Here is a 25,346-nt window from a genome sequence, read left to right on the forward strand (position 1 = left end):
TAGCCATTGGCACAACATCTTTCCCTGTAAAGAGGGTCATCCCTCCTCTTTCTGTTACTCACATCTTGCGCAGGAGAGACAAGTCTCGACACACAAACCCCAGAAGAGATTGTTGGATCAGAGATATGATTCAGCAGATTGCAGCTGTAGCCAAATCCACACATCTTTAGATGCAAAGAATTTTGGTTACTTGGTTATATTGAAGAGATTGAGCAAAGGGAAGAGTTTAATCATGTTAAAATTGTATTAAGTCCAAAAGAGTGGTAGATCTCCAAATTTATTTCTGAGAGCCAAAAAGATACAAGTGTGTGTCTTACCCCTGTAGAACCGCCTTTGTTTGCAGTAGATGGCATTCATGGTAACTTGCTTCTAAATTGCATATGTGCAAAGCATTTCCCATTGACTTATTCTGTGATCTTTTCACCTCTGATCTTTAATTGACAAGGGCCTCTAGTAATGGTGCCTTAAGTTCTCTACAACTGGGACCACTTGGTCAAGGTCCTGATAGTTTTATAAACTAAGTAAATATACTAAGAAAACCTTGGAGTTGAAAGGAATTTTTTTTTCCTTTTGTAAATCATTTTGTGAAGAATTTTTTTAACAGTTTGAGGGGGAAAATGACTAATGTATTTATTCTGTGAATTTATTTTTCCTTAATATTTGCTAAATGATTGAAATGTATTCTTATGGTTTAGAGATGGCAGAAATGAGTTTTTGCTTCGTTCTTTTGAATTTTTTGATAGCCCTAGTTTTTCACGAGATACCCCATACCCCCCCCCCCCCTCCACAGTGGAGATAATTCTGTTCCCCACAGATAGAACTTTCTTACCCTCATGGTATTTCTCAAGTTTTATTCTTTTTGCTCTTACTGCATTTCTTCATTTACTCATCCGTAGAAGATACCTTTTAAGTACCTAAACTGTCTTTTAAAGAAGTTTTTCCTATCTTGAAGATAAAAATTTAATACATGAAGAAGTTATGATTAGAGAAGCAATTGGTAATATTCATGCATAATGGTAAAATATGTCCTCCAGTTTATGTCCAGTGCAGGGAATGGGCTGGATTTAGGGTGATAGGACATCTCATTGGAAAGGAGATTTCCCAGCCTTGCTCCGCATTTAAATTCAGAATATCTTCCTTAAACCATCAACTGTAAGAAACCTTATCCTTCAGGAAAGTACCCTTATGCTTTTATTTTTATCAATTCAAAGCAAAATAGAACCTTTTATTAAATAAGTCTTCATAAATCATACCCAGTAAAATCCCATTAATTGAACCACACCCAATTCATTATAGTCTTTATTATAATTTTTGCCAAAGCAGAACTGAAGTTTATGTTTCTTATTTACCATGAGAAAAAGGTAGGCTAAACAAGATGAAAAGAAACCCACCATTTATATATCGTATTGTTTTTACATCTGTATTAGCAACTGCTTTTCCAGCTATTTTCTAATTATGAAAGTATTACGTGAGCGTTATAGAAAACTTAGAAGTGCAGAAGTGAATTTTTTAAGAATCAAGTGCAGATAGCCATTGTTAATGTTTTGGAATACCGTATTTTCATCCAGTCTTAGTAAGAACGGATCTTTAAATATAGATCCCTGTATCTTAGGAACTAGAAACGCAGCAAAGGCAGTTCTTAATGAGACCGAGAAAATGTTGTTTATTTAATAGTTGTGCCCTTGCGTGGTGGAGGCAGGACTGTTGACAGAGCATATTAAAAGATGTTCCCCAGATCTGTCAGCCTTAGCTAATTGGCAGTCTGATATTTATGATTTTACATTCTGTTAATCAGCTTGGGAGCTGCAGTACCTAGCCTCCCAGAAACTTGCCTTCCCCTGCCTCGGAGGCCTCATCCTGGGGGCGGTTGTTGAAAGTCAAGGCTAGGGAAGTGTTTTTGCCAGGGCCTGAGCATCTCGGTGAGCACCTACCATTGAATTGTTCTCTACATGTTTGTAAGAATCTGAGTATGTCACTCTTACACCAAGTGAGCACTTAAGTGACACAGCCCCCTTTTACCATAGATAACATTGCCTCGGAACTGGAGAACTTCATGGGACTTATTGAGGTGGTGACGGGCTACGTGAAGATCCGCCATTCCCACGCCTTGGTTTCCTTGTCTTTCCTAAAAAACCTTCGCCAGATCTTAGGAGAGGAGCAACTAGAAGGGTGAGTGCTCAAACTTCCATAAGCTGACATCCTCCTATTACAAAATAAGTAGTGCTCTTGTAAAACTCTAGTTACGAAGGTAAGAGCCCTTCCTATTAAACAGAAGAAAGGAAGAAGCCACAGTATTGCCCAGGTTGCCTGGGTGATGGCCTGTCTCCCCGATAGGATCTTGTATTGAGTCATGATTCTCCATCCTTAGGACACTGTTGTTTTGGAAAACAGAGATGTTTTCATTCTTACTGGGTTGTGACTCATCAGTCAAGGGTTGCGTGTCTGATGGTGGCCAGTGAGGCAGCAGACAGGGATGCCCTTGGGAGCTCTTTCTTCCAGGAGTGACAACAGTCAGTCTAAAGTGCTTACCTTCCAGTGAAACCATCATTTATGTAAAATCCATCCCATCTTTTAAAATAGGGACTGTTCATTTTGTTCTAAAGAAATCCCGATTCACAAAATTGTTTTTATTGATTGGTTTATAGGATTTGCACTGTAGATCGAATTTTTGCCTTCACAGAGATGTGCTGTGTGATAGGGCTTTTAAAATGAGCATGAGCTTTTCATTGGGGGATACACACTGGTGCTCGTTGCGTACACAGTTTCATACCAGCCGCTAGTGTGTGTGCACCTTTGCATATGAAGTTTTCACATTCCTCCTTTTTAAATATAGTTCTTGCCTGGCTTTAAGCTAAGGCTTTGAAAGAAAAGGAGTCATCAATTAAGGAGTGAATTCCTTCCAAAGAGAATTTGGGAAAATAATTTAGGAAAAAAAGAGGTGGGAAGGTCATGGGAAAGGTTATCCTTGCTGATTTATCTGCCCAAACTGGATAAAGTTACCGCATAAGGGTTTCTTTACAACCTCCCTGTTTTTCTCAGACTAACTCTTGCTCAGTCTTAAATTCTTAAAATTCCATCATCTGATATAGCTAAAGAGAGAGGGCAGCTCTTCATTCCATCCTTGAAAAGCACACTGTCCTCCACACTGGGAACACTGATTCTTTAGAAAAACTTCTTTCACATTGCGAATCCAAGGGAGCTGCCTCTGTGCCCAGGCCCAGAGTGTCCCAGGAACTTATGTGACAAGCTGGAGCCCTGCCAATTTGAGGTGATGGTTATTGTTGGTTGTATTAAATTTTAAAATGGGGTTTGGCTCCCCATACCAGGCAGCTGCAAAACAAAAACAAAAACCAACAAATTTTAAAATGAATTATAGCTTAGGTTTTTTTTGGTTTTTGGTGTTTTTTTCCTACTAGATTTGTGTTTCTGGAATTCCTGGTGTCGGTAAACACTTTTTCTTTGGATTGGTAACTGTCAAATATTCCTGCTGCTTAAGAATACACTTTTTTTTTCTTTTTTCAAACTGAGAAAGTGATAGACATAAAAGTGAAAGCTAGAAGAGCTTAACTTTTATTAGGAATTATTGCATGTTATCTTTTCATTGTGTGTTAACTAAAAGTATATTCACTTCAATGTAGCTGAAAATTAAAACCTGATTTTTATTTGCAAGAGTATTGATGATGTGTTTCTCATTATCTGAAACTTGTATAAAACCTTAAGTATCAGTGGGGTCTTTTTAAGGGTGCTCACATGTTTGTGAGGCTTCCCAGGTAAGCTCCGGACCCCTGCCTTTCTGTTAGCATTTCAGATGGGAGGGGAGGGCAAGTGGGCCAGGGGTTTTCCCATCCTACTGCTGCTCAGTAGCCCATGTAGCCCCGAGGATGCTGGCTTTCCACCCTTTTATTCCTGCGTGCTCCTCCTCGGCTGTCTCTTTAGCTCTCTGCTACTTGTGATGAACTCTCTAAGAGCTCTGTTTGTTTCAGGTATGACCAGTAGCAACAGCTCAACTCTTTATTTCTCCTCCTTAGGCTTTAGAGGCAGAGTTAGGTCCAGCCCGTTCACCTGCTGCTCTCACAAGAAAGGAAGAGTCAGAGGGAGGAAGAAAAGAAAGGAATACGATAAACAGATATATGTCAACAGTGCAAAGCAGAACTTGCAGAGTGCTACAAGGGAAAGAAAGGAATGTGTCCTGGGCATGAAAAAGAGTCAGATATCTGATTGAGAGGATCAGACAGGCTTCTGAGAAGAGGTGGCATTTGAGAAGGGCCTTGAAGCGTTTTCAGAAACACTCAGAAAGCAGAGAGTGAAGAAAGGCAATTTAGGGAAAGGTGGCAGGAACAAAGGCAGTGCATGTTGGGGCATCCTGGGCCTGTTTGGCAAATCATACTAGAGAAGTAGGTGGTACTAGAATTACATCAGATGTTTTGTACCTAGGTGTAGAGGTTATAATTTAGATAGGCCATATAACATATTCAAGGCTTTTGAGTAGAGTAATGTTAACAGGGCTGTCTGAAATTTTAATTTCAGTGTGCTGTTGGTTTAAGCCAAGATAACTTTTGTCCCAGTGTTTCCCAAACTTTGCTGCACTAGAATCACCTGGGTGGGAGGCTTTTAAGAAATCCTGATCCCCAAATTGCACCCCATTCCAATTCAATCAGAATGCTTGGGGAGGATTCAGGCATTAGTGCTTTTCTAGAGATTCCTAGGTATTTTCATCATGCAACAAAGATTGGAAACCACTGCTTTATCCTTTTATTTCTTCTCATACGCATATCCCCAAGTCACTTTAATGTTTTTTCCCTAAATATTTTCTGGTCACACTGCTGCTTTAAGATACTATTTTTTTTGAACCTCTCTTATTGCCAGTGAGAACATAAGTGTTTCTGTTTGCTTCAATAGGAGGAAAGTTCTGTAGCCTTTTGTTTAGATGGAGAGCAGAATAAGACAAAGTACAGGATCCTTCAAATCTGACACCCTGGACTTTCCAACATGTCAGTGAGATCCCTCTCCAAAAGTCTCCTGAGAGTCCAGAACAGGAAATTCAAGCATTTTACCTAGAATAGAGCTCTTTAGTCCTCACTCAGAACCTAACTTTTATATCACACTCAGTGTAAGCTGATTTTGTAATCTGATTTGCAGGCTGTTGACATATAAACAGAATCATATCAGAACAGAGAGCAGGGTTGTCACTCACTGAAGAACAGAGCCCAGGCAGTATCAGGTAGCTGTCAGTTTCTTCAGAAGAGCTCTGACAGCCAGGAGGACATCCCTTGCTCTGTATAGTGTGATAAGTTTCTAGAGTAATAACTTTGGACATTAAGAAAATTAAGGGTCTGCTGTTCACAAAGGAAATGGATTTTGTAATGCACGTTTACAAGATTACTATAAAATGACTAACTTTTAAGCCCTTGAGAAAGAGAGAGATTATCCTCTTATCTGAAAAATTCCTTTATTTGGGCAATCTTATTTTTCTGATAGCATCAGATAACTAAGGAGTTAACATTTCAAATTCTTTGGTGCTACCAGGTATTGTTGCCCTGAAAAGAATAGAAATAGGTGTAGGTAGTAGATTATAAGAATTGCAGTTCTTGGGTGCATTTAGCACCTCTATGCTCATGTCCCCACCGCTTGACTTTGTAACACACAGTGCTTCATGCTGCCCTCTTGCAGCTCTAAGACCAGGCTGAAACTAGCTTCACTTTAATACTTCCCTGGGACATTAAAAAAATATACACTCAACCATGTGACCCAGCAGTTCCAGGATCTATCCAGTCTCTACTCAAGAGAAATGAGAGCATGTCCATGCAAGACTTGTATTTGAATGCTCATAGCAGTATTATTTATAATACCTCTCCCCACAAGATAAAAGCCTGGTGAAATGATCCAAATGTTCATCAACAGATGAATGGATAAACAAAATGTTACACAATGGAATACTACTTAGCAATAAAAAGGAATACATGTCAAAACATGGGTGATCCTTAAAAATATTAGTTAAGTGGGGGGGAAAAAAAGCCAAACACAAAAGGCTACATATTATGTGATTCTATTAATATGTAATTTCTAGAGAAAGCAAACCTATAGAGACAGAAAGCAGATCAGTGATAGCTGGGGGTGGGAGTGAAGATTGACCACAAAACAGGAATGAAGGAACTTTTAGGTGATGGAAGTATACTGAAACTGGGTAAAGGTGATGGTTGACATACCGAAGCCCATGGAACCTCACACTTATGATGGGTGAATTTTTTGGTAGGTAAATTATACTTCCGTAAAGCTATTTTTAAAAAAATAATGCCTCAGAAAACAAAGAGGAAATGTTTTCTTAGTATCTGTGTGAAGCCTGTTTCCACGTGGTTATACATTCTCGCCCTTGCTGAGTGAGCCCCCAAGGTTGGTGTAAATGTTGGATTTGGGGGAGATTGGACATGGTGTAAACCAGCCGGTTTGCAGATGGGATGAAGGGAGTGTCTGTGAAAAGACCAACTCCTGTACCAGTTGCAGATTGCTCGGTTGCTGACAACAGCGTCAGTGTGTTGGGTTCTGATGCCCCCTAGAGACAGCCCTAAAGAGGCAGCAGCTTCTCCTCTAAGAGAGCTGCAGAGATTGGTTGCACATTTGCGCATTTTTTTCCAATATGTCAGCAAGGGCTGAAAAGTGGGAATGTCCCTTCCTATCTCCATAGTCTGGAGACCTTGGGCTCAGCCCTATTTGTCAAGGCACAGGACTTTCCTGTACTCTGAGACTTTGTTCTAGGGACTTTGACACTTCAGAGAGCAAAACAGGTCATCCCCATACCTTTGTGAGGTGATTCAAAGCTCACAATATCCTTTTATATTTAGCTCATCTGATTCTTCCAACTGGCTTCAGGGCCAGAAGAGAGGGGAAGACACCTCCATCTGTAGCTGAGAAACTCCAGCCTGGGAGAAGCTGAATAAATGCTTTGCCCAGAGTTGTTACTTAGTAAGTATGGAATTGAGGCTCAGACCTGATCTTTGGACTCCTAAATGGAATGCTGTAAACCCTGTACCTGGGGCTGTCTTCTATCACTCAAATCCCCAGTAATTGCTCCCCACCCTTCCTGCCTTGGGGCAGGTAGCCACAAATAAAAGAGATGAATGTGTGTTAGGGGCTGGGCATTTAGAATATGGACACAGATAACATACAGATGCCCTCAAGAAGATAACCAGCCATTCCCAAGCTGCCCTAGTTGGTTTGCATTTTGGCAGATGGGCCAATCCAAGTATAGAAGCAAACATTTTTTGTAACATTGAGAATGCTGACAGCCAGGATACCATTATCAATAAAACCTGGGCATCATGGAGCCTGTGGGCGCTTAATAAAAATACACAAATCACTTAATTTTAAAAAATATTCTTCAGATGTAGAGGCAGTGAGCTTAGCAACAATTAGAAAACCACTTTTACTGAGTAATTTCCTTTAGTAGCCATTTCCTTTAGGAAACAATGAAAAGTTAAGTGTATGCGTATTTTGAAGATTTGCACGCAGGTCTCTGCCTTCTGCCATCTCTTAATTCTCATCTAATCATGGACAGGATTTGTGGGGAGCTGGGTCCAAGCTTGGGGTGGGAGAAAGAAGAGCATTATTGACAGGCAGCTCATGAATGTCTTAATTATTATTTTGACGAGGGATTTATTTTTATTTTTCTTCAGCTTCGAAGGCTCCATAATACTTGGGTTTTATTGATGTTATGATGTCTCAATGTTATAAAAAATGTTTGTGTTTACAGTAAAAAGATAATCCTACTTTTCAAAGTGATTAATCAAATACACAGAATTTCAGCGTACCTGCCATTCATTTGTCAGATTCCTGATTTATAATTCGTGCTTTCTCCTCTGGGGAGAAGAAGGTTTTGTTTGGGAGGTATTTTCAGTGTGGTTTATTCCCTGGTAGTGAAATTAGTTTACAAAAAGAGGCCTCATCCTGGATTGAGATGGAAGTTGACCTGATAAATTGGCTCTTACTCCCAGCCCGCAGGTTTTTTTCACCAAGGAGATTTTGTCCCATGAGGCTAACCTGGCCATGTCCCAGTATTCCCCTCCACCTCCCCACTCCCCAACACACTGCCTTATGTTGCATATACTGCATCTGGGATCATTTGGACAATGTTTTATGTTCCTTTTCCAGGATATATATGTGTTAGGGAGTGAGCTGTTACTGAAGGGAAAGGATTGTTGACTTGCAAGTTTTTGCCACTGATTTGGTGGCCACTAATGTGTCCAGAGGCCTAAAGATGGGTTCGTGAGAAGCCTGGCTTGGTTTCAGAGGTGCTGTCTTTGGACTTTCTTTCAGTTTACTGAATACCTGTGTGGCAGGACTCCCACCCCCCACTCCCTAAGCACATGTGTGGACAGAGGGCCCAGTGCTGGGGAGGTCTTAGGCTTCAGGCTGGCAGGGCAGATTTCAGCTCAGCTCTGCGAGTTCTACTGGGCATTCGAACTCCTCCAGACAGTGGGGAGCTTAGATGTCACCGATTCATACCCCTTGTCCTATAAATGAGTAAACAGAGCTATAGACAGAACTAAGGGATCTACCTATGGCCATGCAGCTCATTAATGGCATTTCTGGTTCTGGGCCCCCACCTCTGAGCTCCCTAGAGGTCTGAACTCCCCCATGAATTCTTGGAGAAATGTCACGGGGCTACTTGGCAGCATTGAAACCCTAACTTGTGCTTCGCTTATAAAAATGAGACTCGGGCTGCAGATCATCTGGCTGGTTCGAGGGCCTGGTGTCGGTATAAATGAGTACCCTCACCAGGGAGGTGCCCCAGGCACACAGCCTCCAGGTTGGAGGGGGGTTTCTGGGTTCTGTTTTGTCCTGTCTTCACAGAGATGGCCAGGTCCTTTCTTCTCTCCAGGACCCCCAGCTGTACCTGTCTGCACTCTCACCTCCCCAGGGACAGGGATAGATTTCTCCTGACACCAGGCTAGCCAGAGATGACTGTCTCCCATGATGGCTGTCCTTGCATCTTCCCGTCAGTGGACAGCTTGGGTCTGCTGCTGTGTGCATACCCACTGGGGACAGGAGCGTTGTCTGGTTTGGTGGGCTTTGGACCCCAGCACCCCACTGGAACTAACTCTGTTAGACCAGCAGTTCTCCTGCTGTGGTCCTGGTCCCACAGGAGCGTCAGCATCACTTGGCAGTTGTGGAAAATGCATATTCTTGGCCCAGCACTCTGCAAACAAGCTCTGTGTATGCCGAACTTGGAGAACCACTGTGTCAGACACTGAGTCCTGTTGCCTGGATGAGAGGCTGGGAGGACTGCCCATCAGAGGCCATTTTTCCTCCTCCAGAGCTCCTGCAAGGACTAGAGCTGGAGCTTCTCAGGGTGAAAGATGAGTCTGGAGGAGGGAGAAGGTTCAGGGCTGGTCCACCCTGGGTCTGTGTCCCTGTCCCATGCTGTTTTCTATCCCATCAGTCACTGCTGATTGGGCACGGGTAGGATTTCCTCCCAAGGATAATGGGAGACTTTGCAGCAAATATGTAAGCTGTTCCAGTTGTGTGGCAGAGCATATCTATTCTCCCATGGATGGATTTCAAGCGTATTGTATATCCTTGGCTCTGAGAAAAATAATCAAAGGCATTTCTAGGGAATGATGTGAGTAACATCCTGTGGTGTGGGGAGCATTATTTGTTGGTAATAGAGGTCATAAAATTAATTAGTATCGCATTGATTTCAATATGTTTTCCTTGAATCACATTGTTGCCTTTGATAACGGTGACTATCTATTCTTATATAGCATAATAAGTAAATCTCTTACTGACTAAGGAAATGTATTATGGAACCATGTTGCAAAGAAGACCTGTGCTGGGTGGCCAGCAGGCCACAGGTGGACTGTGGACAAGGGCAGGTGTACTAATGTGTTTTCTGTGCTTCTAGGAATTATTCCTTCTATGTCCTTGACAATCAGAACTTGCAGCAGCTGTGGGACTGGGACCACCACAACCTGACCATCAAAGCTGGGAAAATGTACTTTGCTTTCAATCCCAAATTGTGTGTTTCCGAAATTTACCGCATGGAGGAAGTGACGGGGACTAAAGGGCGCCAGAGCAAAGGGGACATCAACACCAGGAATAATGGAGAAAGAGCCTCCTGTGAGTGACACTTTCAACCCATGTGGACCCAGCAGTCACTAGCCCACCTGAACTAGCACTTTGCTCCTGCACATGTCTTCAAGGTCAACAGTGGGCAGATCCATGATATGTTTGGGAGCATCTGCGCGAGTGTGTTAAACACTTAGCAAGAGGTGTTACAGAATGCACAGAGTTAAATGACTTTTTAAACATAGGCACACAGATTGCTTTTCAAAGAGCTAGTTCGCTGCAGCCCATGAGTTCACAAGCTCTGCCCTCACCCTCCCACAGAATGGAGGTAGAGGGGCGCGACTACGAGCTAGGCCCCTGGTTCCCTGTACCCCATGCTCAGCCCCCTTTTTTCTCCCACCACAACGTGAGAAAGATGGAGTGAGCCTGCATCCCTGAGATGATTTGCTTTTTAAATTTAGAACAGTAGAATTATAACCTTGCACTAGTTATCCAGCTTTTTCTTAAAGTTCTCATGTCAGAGCTGTAACAGTGCACTTCTCTAACCCCACATAGAAAACAACTTTTGAAAATGTTGTGACTCTTTTTGGCTGGATGTGGTTTTAAAAGTAAATTCTCTCTTCACCTTCGGCTTTTAATAAGGGAAGGGTATTAGAAAAAAAAGTCATTTATACTCACATGGTCAAGGTGGTTTTGTGCTCACGTATGCACACAAAGACACACAGGGAGGCAAGTCTGTGAAATGATTAGCATTTAGCTTTGGCTTCTTTTGCTGGTGTCCAGATTTACGTAGTAGATGCTCAGATTGCTCTGGAGGACTTTTAGAGGAAGAGACCCACCCTTGAGCAGGAGAGTACATTATGGCCAGCACCTTTTCCCACCCCCTGCCTGCCTTGCTGCCCTTCAGACCGTAGCAAAAGCAGATGTATCAGAACTTTTTCAAAGTATGTTTCTCCTTAGGGTCAGCCAGCCTGATCTGTCAGGTCATGACTACGGGAGCTGTTTATTTTCCTGTTAAAACAAGTCATGGTTTTCTCTCTAAATAACACTTTAGCAGGAACTGCAACGTTTTCCTGATCTCAGTCAAGTATACTTTTCCCAAAAGACTTCTTAGTTTTTTCTGCTTTCAGTCTCTCTGCTGCATCTCCTGAGTGTGCAGAGGGATTCAGGCAAATACGGCGGGGGAAGTACAATGTGTCAGACAGCTTCAGGTGTCCACGAGGGTAGGCAGTCATCAGTCCTTCCCTGGTTGTCATCATAGTTTGAATCTGGTCCAAAGAACAAGACGGGGCTGAGGGCAGCTTGCTTGTCCTACCTCGCCAGCCACAGCTTCCCTCCTGTGGAGCACAGAGGGCATGGCTGAGATTGTTCTCATCTGGACCTAATCTAGTCACTGTTGTTTGTAAGCATTATCTGGAGGCCTCAAAGGAGTTCCTGTGTCCTTCCAGTTAGATACCAAGTTTAGACTAAGAAAACACAGGTTCATGTTCAAATCCCTGGGCAAGTAGCCAGTGCAACTGACTGAACTAAGACAAGGGAATGAACCTCTTGGAGCACCACACAGTGAAATGTGTGGGTTCTTGGTGGAAAATAAGAAAGCTAACTCGGAAGTCCAAAAGGAGACTTAGCATGGACAGCCAGCTTCGGGGAGGAGGGAAATCATGCCAAGACAGGTGCTTTTCAGAGACATGTAGATCTCTGTCACTCATGGATGTTCCTCTGTGCCCCAGGTGAAAGTGACGTCCTGCACTTCACCTCCACCACCACGTGGAAGAATCGCATTATCATAACCTGGCACCGATACCGGCCCCCTGACTACAGGGATCTCATCAGCTTCACCGTTTACTACAAGGAAGCGTGAGTTTCTGCATTAGGTGGTTTCGTTCTGTTGACAGGGCTGCAAATGGGCAAGGCCAGTCTTTTGGTCATTGTGTGTGTCAGATGAATTCAGGGAGGAGCCGACAGAGTTCCCAGGGAGAGCCAGGCTGAGCATCCCTGCTTCATCCTCACATGACGTCCATCACAGCCAGGGACAGCCACAAATGGGAAAGTGTTAGCTTGAAGCCTTTCGTTCTGTAGTGGGTAATTAGAGAAGTTTGAACAAAATAAGCCTAAATGAGGAGAGGATTAGATCAGTCCAAGCTATCAAAAACTGTGATTGGACACTTGGTAGAAATACTGTTTCAACCTTCGTGCGCACTAGCCCTAGTCCAGGAACTCCCTGGAGGATACACGGCTTTCCTGGACTAATGCATCATCTTATTCCCATCACTCTACCCACGGAGCCATCCCAAGGTGTGGCTCTCTGCTCTAGGTCATGAACCCTCCAGACAAGGTAAAGAGAATGCAGAGAGGCCAACCTTCATGTCTCCAACCTTCTGACTTCTCTCAAAGTCTCCTGGGAGCTTCCTTGTGCCAGCAAATGACGTTCACCTGCCTACGCAGCCATGACTTAATCTTTCAGACTACAGCCCTTGTGGGTCTCCTTCTTCCTTCCTTTGCCTCCTGTATCCAGGTGGTTCCCTCAGTCCACGTGTCATTTCCCTTACCCAGGTCCCATGTTAATTCCATAGGTCTCTTTCCCAGGTGCTTGGCTTCCCCAGAGCAGGAACCAGACGCATCAGTGGCAGCAACTGGTACCCTTTCTCCCAGCCAGGGTCCTGGGAATGTTTGTAGCCAATGAGAAATGGGAAGCTCAAGATTAGGCATTTGGTGTTTGCATGTATGGGAGTCCCTAGTGATCCGCCATCAGGACAGCAGGCAGAGTTATACTAATGTTTGTTTCAGAAGCCAGTGGCCAGCGGCTGTCCAGCCCTTTCATCTGATAAGTATAGAATCCCTACCCAACCATGCCTCTGTGTAAAAAGCTATATCTCTTCAATTGTCCTGTCAATACTGTGGCAATGTCTGCTGCTGATTTCACTAAGGAGTTAATGCTAGTTTCTGCGATAATCTGAAAACTAAATATTTTAATATTATAAGATAATTAAGCTTCAGAATTGTTTGTGAGCAATTTATATCTTAGAAGTTACTTCTGTTTTTCTGTAGGAAAGTCATTTTTCTTCGAGTTATTTTTTTTAATCAATATCTGATATTTGTATTAAATGACTGCTTGTTTTAACTTAATGGTAAAAAAAAAAAAAAATGCAGTCAAAAGAGAGAAAAATAGTATCTGCATATATTCTTAATGACCAGCATTTTGAATCCCAGTAAGTATAGAACTGAGTCTTCCTGAGGCAGAGTATTCAATTGTGTAGTGCATAACTGGTGAAACCCAGAGTTCAATTGCTTAATTTTATTCTTCTGTAAAAATCTAATTGCTTATTTGTTTTATTTAGAATTCCCATTATAGAAAATGTGACATGCTAGGCCCCTGGGGCAAGTATTTGAGAACTTTGATGTCAGAGCCCTAAAACTTTTGTCTTTCAGACCCTTTAAAAATGTCACGGAGTATGATGGACAGGATGCCTGTGGCTCCAACAGCTGGAACATGGTGGATGTGGACCTCCCTTCCAACAAGGATGTAGAACCTGGCATTCTCCTGCACGGGCTGAAGCCCTGGACTCAGTATGCCATTTACGTCAAGGCCGTGACCCTCACTATGGTGGAGAACGACCATATCCATGGGGCCAAGAGTGAAATCTTGTACATTCGCACCAATGCTTCAGGTATCCATGCACCAGACAAGCCCCCAACACCCCCTGCCTCTTCATGAACTTGCTGTACTTGCTTATATGAGGTGTAGTTGTAGGGCTGGCAGTGAGATATGCCTGTTGTCTTTCTCGTCAATACATAATACTGTATTGTGTTCTTTTGCCTACTTTTAACACTTTAAGCATTTCTGTGCCATTTCTAGACTGGGAACCATCTTCCGTCATCTGTCTCTGTGGTCTGTGCTGATGAGCCCAGGTCCTCCTGGGTGGTGGGTTGGTTTCCTTGGAAGGACTCTGTGCTACAGAGAATAACTTGGGCCTCTGCATCTGCTTTTTTGTGACACCTATCACTGAAATATCTAGGAATAAGCTGTTTGTTTTTGAAATGCTTATTTTTGGAAACCCTAAAGTGGCCGAGCATCAAGTGGTTATATTTTCTCTGGGAAAGCTAGCATTTGTCATAACTTTTTCCCAAAGTATCACCCTTAGAGATGTTCAGAACCTTCTCTGTGTGTATCACATACACTAAGGCACCCTCAAACTATTCACCACTTTCAAATTTTAAAAATGGCTTGGGTGAACATGTTGCTTAAGTGACATACAGTGAAGGTATGTCTTGTACTTTGGAAAAACTGTCAAAATTGGCGCTTTTTTGTGAACCCAGTGAGAAGAAGATTTCAGTGGTCCTGAGATGCATTTGCCCTTTATAACCAAGTCAGCTGTGGGCTTGGGGGTCAGTAGTAAGTAAAGCTTGATCAAATTATTATGCCTTGTCTTTACGTCAATATTCGTTTTGCTTGTAATAGAGCACCTTGCTTGAAATCAGGACTTATGTGTGTTGGCATTTTTAGACAGCTTTTCAGAGTCAGGTGTCAGTTGTTGCACTGGAGCATGGTTGTAGAACTGGTGGACTTCGTGCTCCGTGCATTGCCATTTCCTCCGATCCCTCTTAGACACGTGCATGGACACACACACTCTCACACTCTCACACACACACACGATCTACGGCCTCTTTGCTACTTCCCCCTTTCATTTTGGCTTCTTGCCGTTTTTATCAGAGATTGAGCATCTGTTGTGAAACTCAAATCAGTCAATTTTATTATTTATTAAAGCTGCTAGAGTTAAATGCTTTGGAGAATGGCAGTTGTAATAAATGAGAAAAATCAGGTGTTTGAATTAGCTGCAGATTTTATGTTGTCTCTTCTAACCCTGGTTGTGCCCCCACAGCCTTTTTCCATTTGCAACTCAGTCATGTTTGTTCTCACAGAGATTAGCTGGGAATAAATATTATAAAAGGAAATGCTGGCATTTAAATTAATACTATTTCAAAACAGAGTTCAGTTCTCACTTTATGTCTCATTGTTCATTGCTATTTTCTTATCCAGGTCAAGCTTGCAGCTTCCTGCTGGTTTGTTTTGAGAATCTGATAGCCTGGTTAGGTTTGTTCCATTTTCCGAAATGTTCTTTGTTCCCCTTTCCAGTTCCTTCCATTCCCCTGGACGTTCTTTCTGCGTCAAACTCCTCTTCTCAGTTAATTGTGAAGTGGAACCCCCCCTCTCTGCCCAATGGTAACCTGAGCTATTACATCGTGAGATGGCAGCGGCAGCCTCAGGATGGCTACCTTTACCGGCACAATTACTGCTCTAAAGGTAAGGGTGCAGGCAGCTGCCTGGGTGAAGGTGCACCATTCTTTCCTGTTGTGTGAACGGATCCGTGCCCTGAGATTACATGTCAGCTAACACTGTGGCCTTTTGTTGGAAACCAACTACCTTCTTGACTGAAGGTGCTCACAGCTGTTACTCACAAGCATGTACAAGTTGGCTTTCATTCCCACTCTCATTTTGGCTTCTCTTTTTCCGAGAAGACAAAATCCCCATCAGGAAGTACGCTGATGGCACCATTGACATCGAAGAGGTGACAGAGAATCCCAAGACTGAAGTGTGTGGTGGAGAGAAAGGGCCTTGTTGCGCTTGCCCCAAAACCGAAGCCGAGAAGCAGGCGGAGAAAGAGGAGGCTGAGTACCGCAAAGTCTTCGAGAATTTCCTGCACAACTCCATCTTCGTGCCCAGGTACCAGTAGCATTTGAAAATGTCTCTGGGCTGGTGCTGCTCAGTTAGGCTCTGTTCCTTTTCTCACCACTGGGTAGTTTGTAGGTCAATGGCTATAGGGCATGACACAGCAGCCATCGAGAGGGAGTAATAAAAGATGATGTCCGCTTGGTCCAGTGGTGTTCCAGTGGAAGCCAGCCAGCCCTGCAGGGAAGGGGGACAGGGCTTATATTGTGGGGGCTGCTGGTGTGATGTGTGCTGCTGTCCCCGGCTGTACAACTTCCTGAAGAGAGCAGAGGGTCTCCCATCACACAGATGGGGAGATGAAGCTCAGAGAGTTGAAATCACCTGCCCGCACTCATGCAGACCAATGAGAGGAAAGGCCAGGATTGGGGCCCATCCCTTCCCTCCCCACTTCTTCCTCTTGCAGCCTGGCAGAGGAGGAGTGAAGTGAGAGGGGAAACATCAGTCAGTTTTGAAAGGGGCCCACTTCAAAACTTAACCAAGTGCCACAGAAATCCTTTACAAGGAGATTTGGGGAGCATTGTAGAAGATAGCTTTTCAAAGTGAGCCATCCCCTACCTCAAAGATTCTGTCTGCTCCTGTGCATCAGTCTCAGTTTCTGCAAAGTGGGCAAAAGTGGAGGAAAGTAAGTGTTCATAGCAGCACTATTCATAGTAGCCCAAAGCTGGAAACAACCCAGGTGTCCATCAGCAGGTGAAAGGATAAGAAAATGTGGTATAGCCAGACAGTGGAATAGTATTCAGCCGTAAAGAGGAAGGAAATTGTGATCCATGCTACAATGTGGATGAACTTTGCAAGCTCCATTCCAAGTAAAACAAGGCTAGACACAAAAGGACGAATATTGTATGATTCCATGTATATGAAATATATAGGATAGGCAAATTCGTAGTGACAGAAATTAGATTGGAGTTTACCAGGGGTTTGGGGTGGGGTGGCAAGATGAATGAGGAATTATTCTGTAATGGGTAGAACTTCTGTTTGGGCTGATGAAAATTTTTCAAAATGGATACTGATGATGGTTGCACAACATTGCGTGTGCAGTTAATGCCACTGAATTGTACACTTAAAAATGATTAAAATGGTAAAATTTTGGTATATATGTTTTTATTTTAAAATTTTACTTTACCACCATAAAAAACAGGAAACAAAATAGTTTTTTTTAAAAAAGGAGAGAGTAGGAAAATTCAGTAGAGTAGCCTGGTAATGTCTAAGAAGGGAGATAGAAGCAGAACGGTGGTCCATGGCTCCCTTTTCTTTCTGAAAGATTGTAGTGTGGCATTCAGAAAGAACCTCAGGCCTGCAGACTGGGCCAATGAGCTGGATTCAGACCACGAGCTGCCCGTCCCGATCCCTGTGGCGCCATAGCTGCCAGCACTCTTCCCGGCACGCTCTTCCCCCTGAGAGGCCCCAGAAGCCTGTAGCAGCTGTTCACACCCTAGCTACTTTGCCCTTAAAAGCTTTCTTGAGTTGTAACAACAAAAGGTTTTTTAAGTGACTTTTTTTTTTTTTTATATCAAATGATCTTCCTGATATTTGCAAAATGGTCAAAGATTGCCATCTTGCTTTGAAAATTCAATGAAATTCTTGCTTTGAAAATTCAGGAGGTACTATTGCCTTTTGAGAATGAACCTCTTCATCGCTTGGTGGCTTTCATCCCTTCCTTTCCTCTCTTGCAGTTAAAACCGCTAGTGCTTACAGGGGCCTGAGAGCCCATGTGGGCCTTCCCAACCTGCCCACTGGTAGGTGATAGATTGTAGGGCTGCTGTTCAAAGGCTGGCTTGTGGTTCAGTATTCACTGCTATTTTCTTGTCCATGATATTGCTGTATCAACGTGCGCAATTCCTAGAATCAGAAAGTTTGAGGACTGCAAAGAGCTCAAAGATGTTTGAACACTGGAACGTAGTAAGGTTTGTTGACCTCTCTAGTATCCTAATTGATTAAGAATCGGTTTGGGACATGGCCCTGCATTCCCACACACCAAGGCTCTTTCTCTTCCTTCTTTCGCTTCTGAGCTATGTCCATTCCACCCAGGCCAGTAGAGAGAGGCTCGGCTAGTGGTAGCTCCTGTTGCCACGGACGGGGATGAGTTTAGACTGTCCCGGTCAGGCTGGGCAGGAAGTTGTCTGTTTATTCTCCTTCCGAGGCTATTGGTTATGTTGAGGTCTTGTCCCACCAACCTGCAGGGGGTTCAGGTTGTGAATGGAGGATTTGGAAAGGTTTTGTGAAAAGGCCCAGTGCTTTCAGCTGTAGTTACAAGACTGTACCCTTTTTTCTCATCAGATGTAAAACACAAGATTAAGTGCTGTGAGGGCAGAGCTGTGGTTGACACATATGTTATTAACGTACAGCATTTGTGGTGGTAGGCTCAAAATAAGTTTCCTCTATGCCAGATTCCACTTGATGAATGGGTTCATCCATCCCTGCAGTCCTCTCTCCTAAGACAAGTCTGACAGTTCTCTCTTTTCGTGGAATGTATAGAGATACCACATTTTGTCTGTGGTGAGAGACCACACTTTATGAGAAATTAATGCTTGGTTTTTTTTGTCTCCATACAAGTTCTGACGGTTCAGGTAAGGGAGAATCCAGATGACTGAATGACTGAATCCTAAAGGCCAGTTTTCTGTTTTATAACTAAACTGTCTAAAAATGATTTTGACTTCTTTCAATTTATTGTGAGAACAATTTATCTGGTGGTAAAACCACCTAAGTCAGATTTAGTTTGTTATACATTATCCAGCATGTCCCATATGTTTTGAAGTAGAACAGAAGCTAGAGTTTGTAAAGTTGCTTTCCAGAGTCAGTCTTTGGTGGCCTTTCATTGACCATTGTCTTGATTTTTTAAAATCACATAGTTTGGTTTAACTAGCTAAAATGTAGACAGATGTTGGAAAGTAAAGGGTTTTCCAATAGGAGTAGGTTGTATCATAGGGTGGAATAAGGGAAGTTGGTCATAATGCTTGCTGTTGGTCACACTATTTGGAAATGTCGCTATTTACAAAGAATTATGTGCAGGCCATTGTGCTTACTTCCATTCCTGATAATGTTCTGTCTTGCCTCCCTCCCATGGTCCCTGACTTAGTGTCAACAGTAACATCTATGCAGTCTTAAAAAGTGTGGTGTTTATTTATAACTAAGTAAACTACTGAGTGTACTTAATGGTACAATCCCAGTTAAATGGGGGCAGGCTAGGGGATGGGTTTTGACACAGTATTGTTTTGCAGTAGATCAAACCTAAGCAACTTCCTACTTACAGACAAGTGTGTTGTGTTGGTTTTGAAGGGAAGGCAGGAAATTTGTTGATAATGTGTTGAAAGAGATCTCCCTAGCAGTAAATGTGGTTTCTTGTGTTCTCGCCTTCCAGGAAGGTTGGTTGGTTGGTTTGCAGGGTGTGAGGATGGGGGATTATCAGCCTCATTTCTTTACCCTTCCTCCTCCAGTGTTACGAAAGCAGAAAGCAAATGTGCACACCCCTGGCTTTGTGGTTTTCTGCCTGCTATAGTGTGCATGTCTGCGTTGGGCACTTTGTGCCTTTGTGGGGGCCCGGTGTGTCACTACACCAAGAAGAAGCATGTTTTCTGCAGGGAAATCCATGGTCCCAGAAGCCTGGGAGCCAGTGGCCCTTCCCTAGCCCCTGCGTTCCCCTTCCAGGTTTTGGCGAGGGGACCAGGAGGAAGCCTGCTGAGAGTCAGCAGACCCTTCGAGTGGAGGCCTACTTCCTCGAGAACTTCCACTCTGCTGTTGCTGCTGCTCTCTCCCTTACATGGGACTAATGAGCTCCCTATTTGCTGGGCCTCCTCATTTTCTTGGGCAGATGGGATGTGTCCCACCTGCTCCCCACTTTTGCCCATTCGTAAGATGGGGACACCAGCTGATAGCCTCAGCACCCTGTTTCCCACCTCTTTCCGTGCCTGACCCAAGGGTGGCTGTTTCTCTGTCTGGGTGCTTCTGTCACGTTGTTTGTTGTTGCTGGCTCTTGTGAATGTTAGGAGCCTGTTTTTGAGGTTTCTAGTTGAGCCAAAAAGGCCATTTTTCCATATCCCACTGGAGCAGCAGTTGGATGGATTATACCCTCCGGCTCCTTGGCTGCCTCATATGCCCTCGGCAACTTCATGCGTTCCCTTTTGCTTTTCTGTTGTTGTTTCTGTAGCTGTTGTTCCAAGCCCTGCTCCAATCCTTGACAAAAACTCAGCTCCTCTCTTGGGCAGTACTTGGGGAGGAACCAGGTGCACTGCTGAGTGGGGGTTAGAGCTGGGCTTGAAAGGTCTGCAGGAGCACAGCAAATGCAGGCACTAGAGGTGAGGGCCAAGCAAGTGCTTGCTGCTGTCTTCAAGGCAGCTTAACTTTATTTCTGCAGTCAGAGGGGATCAAAGCTCCAGGGCCTGTGCCACATACCTTGCCTCTCCCCTCACCTCCTAATAATTCTTAGTGCAACCAGTGAGTTCATCACCTTTAATGCTTAACCATAAAGTCTGTGACCAGATGACACTAGTATTCTGACCAGTCAGCCAGGTACTGCCTGACCAAGAGTGGCTAAGATATTGTTTATCTCTAGTAATAATCGAGTAAGCACTCCTGGAGCCAGGGAGGCATTTGCCAACTCAGAGGTTTGCAGAGTAAAGAAAGCCAGATAAATAATGAAGAAGGAGATCTTGTGTTAATTGTCGCTCCTTATCTGAGGGGGCTTAATAGCTCCTTTTATTCCAAGGTTAAGATTTTTATTTTGTTTGTTATTCTTACCCAAGTCATAGAAAAAAGAAAAAGAGAGACATAGAAGCCTTTACAAGCCAAGTTTCTCTCTTCCTTGCAGACCTGAAAGGAAGCGGAGAGATGTCATGCAAGTGGCCAACACCACCATGTCCAGCCGAAGCAGGAACACCACGGTGGCAGATGCCTACAATATTACAGACCCAGAAGAGCTAGAGACAGAGTACCCTTTCTTTGAGAGCAGAGTAGATAACAAGGAGAGAACAATCATCTCTAACCTCCGGCCTTTTACCTTGTACCGTATTGATATCCACAGCTGTAACCATGAGGCTGAGAAGCTGGGCTGCAGCGCCTCCAACTTTGTCTTTGCAAGAACCATGCCGGCAGGTATGTAGTGATCCGGCTAACCCCATGGCTGACTCATTCACAGGCTAGTGGAGAAGATCGTGTTTTATGGATATGGGGTCTGACACCCAGGAATGATCCTTAGTCTTGGGCCTGTTTACTAAAGAATGTGTGATCATTAGTAGGCAGTGTGGTGGACCCAGCCACCTGGGGAGCAGGGCCCTCGCTCTCATAGTGACATTGTCTCTGCAGAAGGTACCTGAGAGCAGGGAGTTCTCTGCAGGGCTCACTCACCTCCCCACACTTGGTTCACATTGTGCATTCCCACGGCCCCTTGCCCCATTTGTGCATAGGTAATTAGTCTGCTCCCTCCTGAGTTACCACAGATTCAGTGAAATCCCCAGTTAGCTACCCTGATTCAGAGTAACCATCGCTCTTCAAGGTAAACTCCTGGAGTAGCCTGTGGTCCTGCTTACTTGGTCTGGGCTTTGTCTTATAAGTTAGACACTACCTGTTGCTCATACAGTCATTCATCCATCTTTGGAGGTGGGGGAACTGCCTGGTTCTCATTCTTGCGAGAGGCATCAGGCAGTAGAAAGAGCATGGAGGTGACTGGAGTCTGGGGAGGGGGTCTCCTGGGTTCACTTCTGACGTGCGGCGTGCGTTGAGGCAGCTGTCAGTTTCCTATGCCTCAGTTTCCCCAACCCTCTTAGGAAAGACATAGACCAGCTCATCTCTCAATTCCTTTCCTAACTGTAACTTTCTGTGACTGCTGCTCACCAGTTTACTCACTCCTTTGAGAAGCAAAAGCAAGAGAGCAACCACCACAAGGTCAGCGGGTAGCTGAGGGAGAAGCTGGTAACAGCAGGGAGCCCTCCTCCTCCACACCAGCTTCTTTGCAGCTTCCTGCAGGCTGAGTTGGGACCATCCTTCCCGCCCATGTAAGAATTGCCATTTCCCCGTGTAGATGCACACTACGGGGGATCCCTGTCCCAGCCTAAGGCTCCGGACTCTGCTTCTGCTTGTTCAGCACTGTTTTGATGCTTCACATAGTTTTCTTTTTTCAAGTGGTAGAAGCAGAAGGAATAAGATAGAAGAAGAAAGTTAACTAGGTTGCCAAGATTTCCCTTCTGTGCTTGTAGCAGGCTTTTTTGGTGGGGGCCAGGAGAAGGGAGGGTATCACGGCATCTTGAGATGGGCAAGTCATCAGGGTTGTCCGATTCTGAGACCTCTGCCGAGAGTGAGCAGCCAGTTCAGGAGGAGTCTGTGTGGTCACTGTCCACAGTCCTGCATGCATGGATGGCAGGTTATTCTCAGGTTAGCCCTTTGCTTGTCTCCCTCCCTGGACACCCAAATCCAACTTTGTTTTTTTGTTTAAATTGTTGTACAGAAGGAGCAGATGACATTCCTGGGCCTGTGACCTGGGAGCCAAGGCCTGAGAACTCCATCTTCTTAAAGTGGCCAGAACCCGAGAATCCCAATGGATTGATTTTAATGTATGAAGTAAAGTACGGATCGCAAATTGAGGTAAGACGGGGGCAGTGGTCCACGTCTGTGTTTCCATCAAAGCTGGTAGCATATGATCCATTACAACCCAGGTTACTTCCTGTTTGACTTAAGACTTAAAAATAGTAAAATAAGGTGGTCAGTAGGTGAGGGTTTACATCTTCCTACCTGCTCTGTGCTCTGTGAGGAACACTCCAGAGCCTGTGAGGAGCTGGGCTGCTCCTCACCCTCAAGAAACTATTCCATTGTAGAAAATGACCTTATGGCATAGGGTAGATCAGTCTTAATAACTTTTAATCCTTGTGGAGTTCTTTTTGGTTACAAAAATGTTTGGTTAAAACTTTTGTATATGCTTAAAGTTACTTGAGAACTACCTTTTAAGACTTGGTTTCTTCTTTTTTTATTGACATTCGGGATAATTGTTAGGTGGAGAGGGAGAGGTCAGAGAATGGGCAGGTAGAGTCACCAGCGCAGTGCATTTAGCTGGCAGGTCCCAGATTTCTCCAATGTTTGTGAGAAATTTACATATATGTCTTATTTCCCCCAGGATCAGCGGGAATGTGTGTCCAGGCAGGAATACAGGAAGTATGGAGGGGCCAAGCTTAACCGGCTAAACCCAGGGAACTATACGGCCCGGATTCAGGCCACCTCTCTCTCTGGGAATGGATCTTGGACGGACCCTGTGTTCTTCTATGTCGCACCTAAGAGTAAGGCTTGTCTCAGGAATAATGTGTAAAACTGGAAGCAGGTTGAGTTTTGGGAAGCCTGGGTCACTGTAGCTTTCTTATAGTCTCATATTCTGTTAGAACGGAGTTGGCCAACTTTCAGAAGGTCACACTAAGGTGCCAGCACCTTGTCTGGGAGCTCAGGCTGGAGAGGTGCTGACTTTGGGTCCCTACTTCCTGGGACAGGCAGGGAGAAGGTCTGAGCCCCTCTTGAGATTGTGCCACCACTGGAGAGGCAGAGGAGACCTTTGCTTTCCACCTGGCTTATGTTCAAAGCCATTTTACAGAGTGTTGAATTGACCATTCCACTTCCTGTCTGGTCAATGAAGCTGGTTAGAGTTCAGAATCCTAAGGGGTGAAAGAACCCGAGGGGTCATCTGGTTCTGCCTGCTCCAAAGCAGGAATCTCCATGACAGTATCCCAGGTGGAGGCATTCTGCTCCCCTTAACTGCCTGCTGGTAAAATACACACACACCCTTAAAGCAGCAATATGCATTGAAAGCACACAGTCCCCACCGTGTGGTGCAGAGGCTGGGTAATGTTGTGAGTTTATGCTCGAGCCAAATTCCGTAAGACTGAATTCTTAGAAGGCTGTGCTTTGTGATTATTTCAGATTTTAAAGCTAAATTTTGTAAAAGGGCCACATACTTGTTTTTTGACCAAGAAAATTAGTATTTTGTTTGGTGTTAATACTATAAAATTAGTATTTCCATATTGAGTTTCTATTATTTCTTATTAGAAACCCAGTTTTTTAGATTTTATTTCATGTTCATATAATGGGATCAAATTTGTCATAACACCATTTCTTACTGCTCCCCACAACAAAAAAGCAACCCAGCCTTACTTAGTGGTAGTACTTTTGGGTCTGATGGACTGGTCCTTCCTGGTGTTCACATTCCTGCTACTCTGAACTGGAGTCTGGTTAAACAAGGACAGAGTAGATCTAACAGGTCCCACTTCTAGGTGTATATCTAAAGGAAATGAAATCAGTATGTCAAAGAAATGTCTACACCCCATGTTTATTGCAGCATTATTCACAACAGCCAAGATGTGGAATCAGCCTAAGTGTCCATCAGTGGGTGAATGGATAAAGAAAATGTGTTATATGTACACAATGTAATACTATTCAGCCTCAGAAATGGAGGAAATCCTGTCATTTGCAACAACATAGATGAACCTGAAGGACATCATGTTAAACGAAATAAGTCAGGCACAGAAAGACAAATATCACATGATCTCACTTACATGGGAAATCTAAAAAAGTTAAACATAGAAAGAAGCAGAGGGTAGAATGATGGTTGCCTGGGGCTGGGGGCTGTTACCAGGGGCTTGGTCAAAGGATACAAAATTTCAGTTATATCAGAGGGAGTCAGTTCAAGAGAACTATTGTACAGCATGGTGATTATAGTTAATAACCATGTATCATATTCTTAAAAATTACTAGGACAGTAGATTTTAAGTGTTCCTTGCCATAAAAGAATAAGTGTGTGAGGTGGTGCATATATTAATTAGCTCAATTAAGCCATTCCACAATGTGTACATATTTCAAAACATCATGTCCTACGCAGTAAATATATCTGATTTCTATTTGTCAGTTCAATTAATTTTTTTAGAAAACTAGGACTCCATTGGTCCACCTGGTCAGAGCTATTCAAAGATGTGCATGATATCTGAGACCCTAATAGTGACAGCAAGAGAAGGCTGGGGTGAATAGCACTGCAAGCCTTGAGCCAACAACAGTTTATGTGCCTGGGTTCAGGTTGTAGGTTTAAACGGATGCTTAGGCAAGTAATTTTGTCAATTAAAATAGTCTGAATTCTCTCATTTAGTCCATTTAACCTAGTCTTACCAGTTAACCTGTGCTCCCTTCCCAGTACCTGGAACCTTCACAGTGTTCCTGTAACCTTTTCAGAGTAGTGACTTGCTTGCTTTCTCTATCCTCTCCCCTCCACTCCTGCTTATACATCCCCTAGGAACAGAGCCTAGGTTTGGAGATCTGTGGTCTTTGAAAAAGAGCTGTGGCTTCTGGAGTTTATTGAACTTGGCATACTTGGGAAAGGACATGTTCCTGTCTGCCTTTGCTGTTCCATTTTTTAACCCTGTGAGTGCCAGGATGCGAGTGGGAAACCCAAGAGTCCGTCTGATGGAATTTTCCAGCAAAAGTTGGCATATACTGCAGGGAAATTGAGTTTGCATGACTGCTTCACTGTTGGGAAGTTTTTCCTTATGTCAGACAAGACTCTTCTGCTACAGTTCAGTCTCATTTCCTCTCATTTAAT

At 43.8% G+C, this 25,346-nt stretch overlaps 1 protein-coding gene across 3 annotated transcripts in view; it reads left to right on the plus strand.

Annotated features, from left to right (window-relative positions):
* Positions 1 to 25,346, plus strand: part of IGF1R (insulin like growth factor 1 receptor) — a 274,989-nt gene that overhangs the window by 217,661 nt on the left and 31,982 nt on the right. For all 3 annotated transcript variants that reach the window (XM_063092295.1, XM_063092297.1, XM_063092296.1), the window contains exons 5-13: positions 2,025 to 2,169; positions 9,899 to 10,113; positions 11,793 to 11,919; positions 13,492 to 13,730; positions 15,197 to 15,364; positions 15,580 to 15,784; positions 20,595 to 20,878; positions 22,227 to 22,363; positions 22,890 to 23,049. In XM_063092295.1, the coding sequence (XP_062948365.1) occupies positions 2,025 to 2,169; positions 9,899 to 10,113; positions 11,793 to 11,919; positions 13,492 to 13,730; positions 15,197 to 15,364; positions 15,580 to 15,784; positions 20,595 to 20,878; positions 22,227 to 22,363; positions 22,890 to 23,049 (1,680 nt within the window). The remainder of the gene's footprint in view (positions 1 to 2,024; positions 2,170 to 9,898; positions 10,114 to 11,792; positions 11,920 to 13,491; positions 13,731 to 15,196; positions 15,365 to 15,579; positions 15,785 to 20,594; positions 20,879 to 22,226; positions 22,364 to 22,889; positions 23,050 to 25,346) is intronic.

This window comes from Cynocephalus volans, chromosome 3, assembly GCF_027409185.1.
Source record: "Cynocephalus volans isolate mCynVol1 chromosome 3, mCynVol1.pri, whole genome shotgun sequence".
Lineage (NCBI taxonomy): Eukaryota > Metazoa > Chordata > Mammalia > Dermoptera > Cynocephalidae > Cynocephalus > Cynocephalus volans.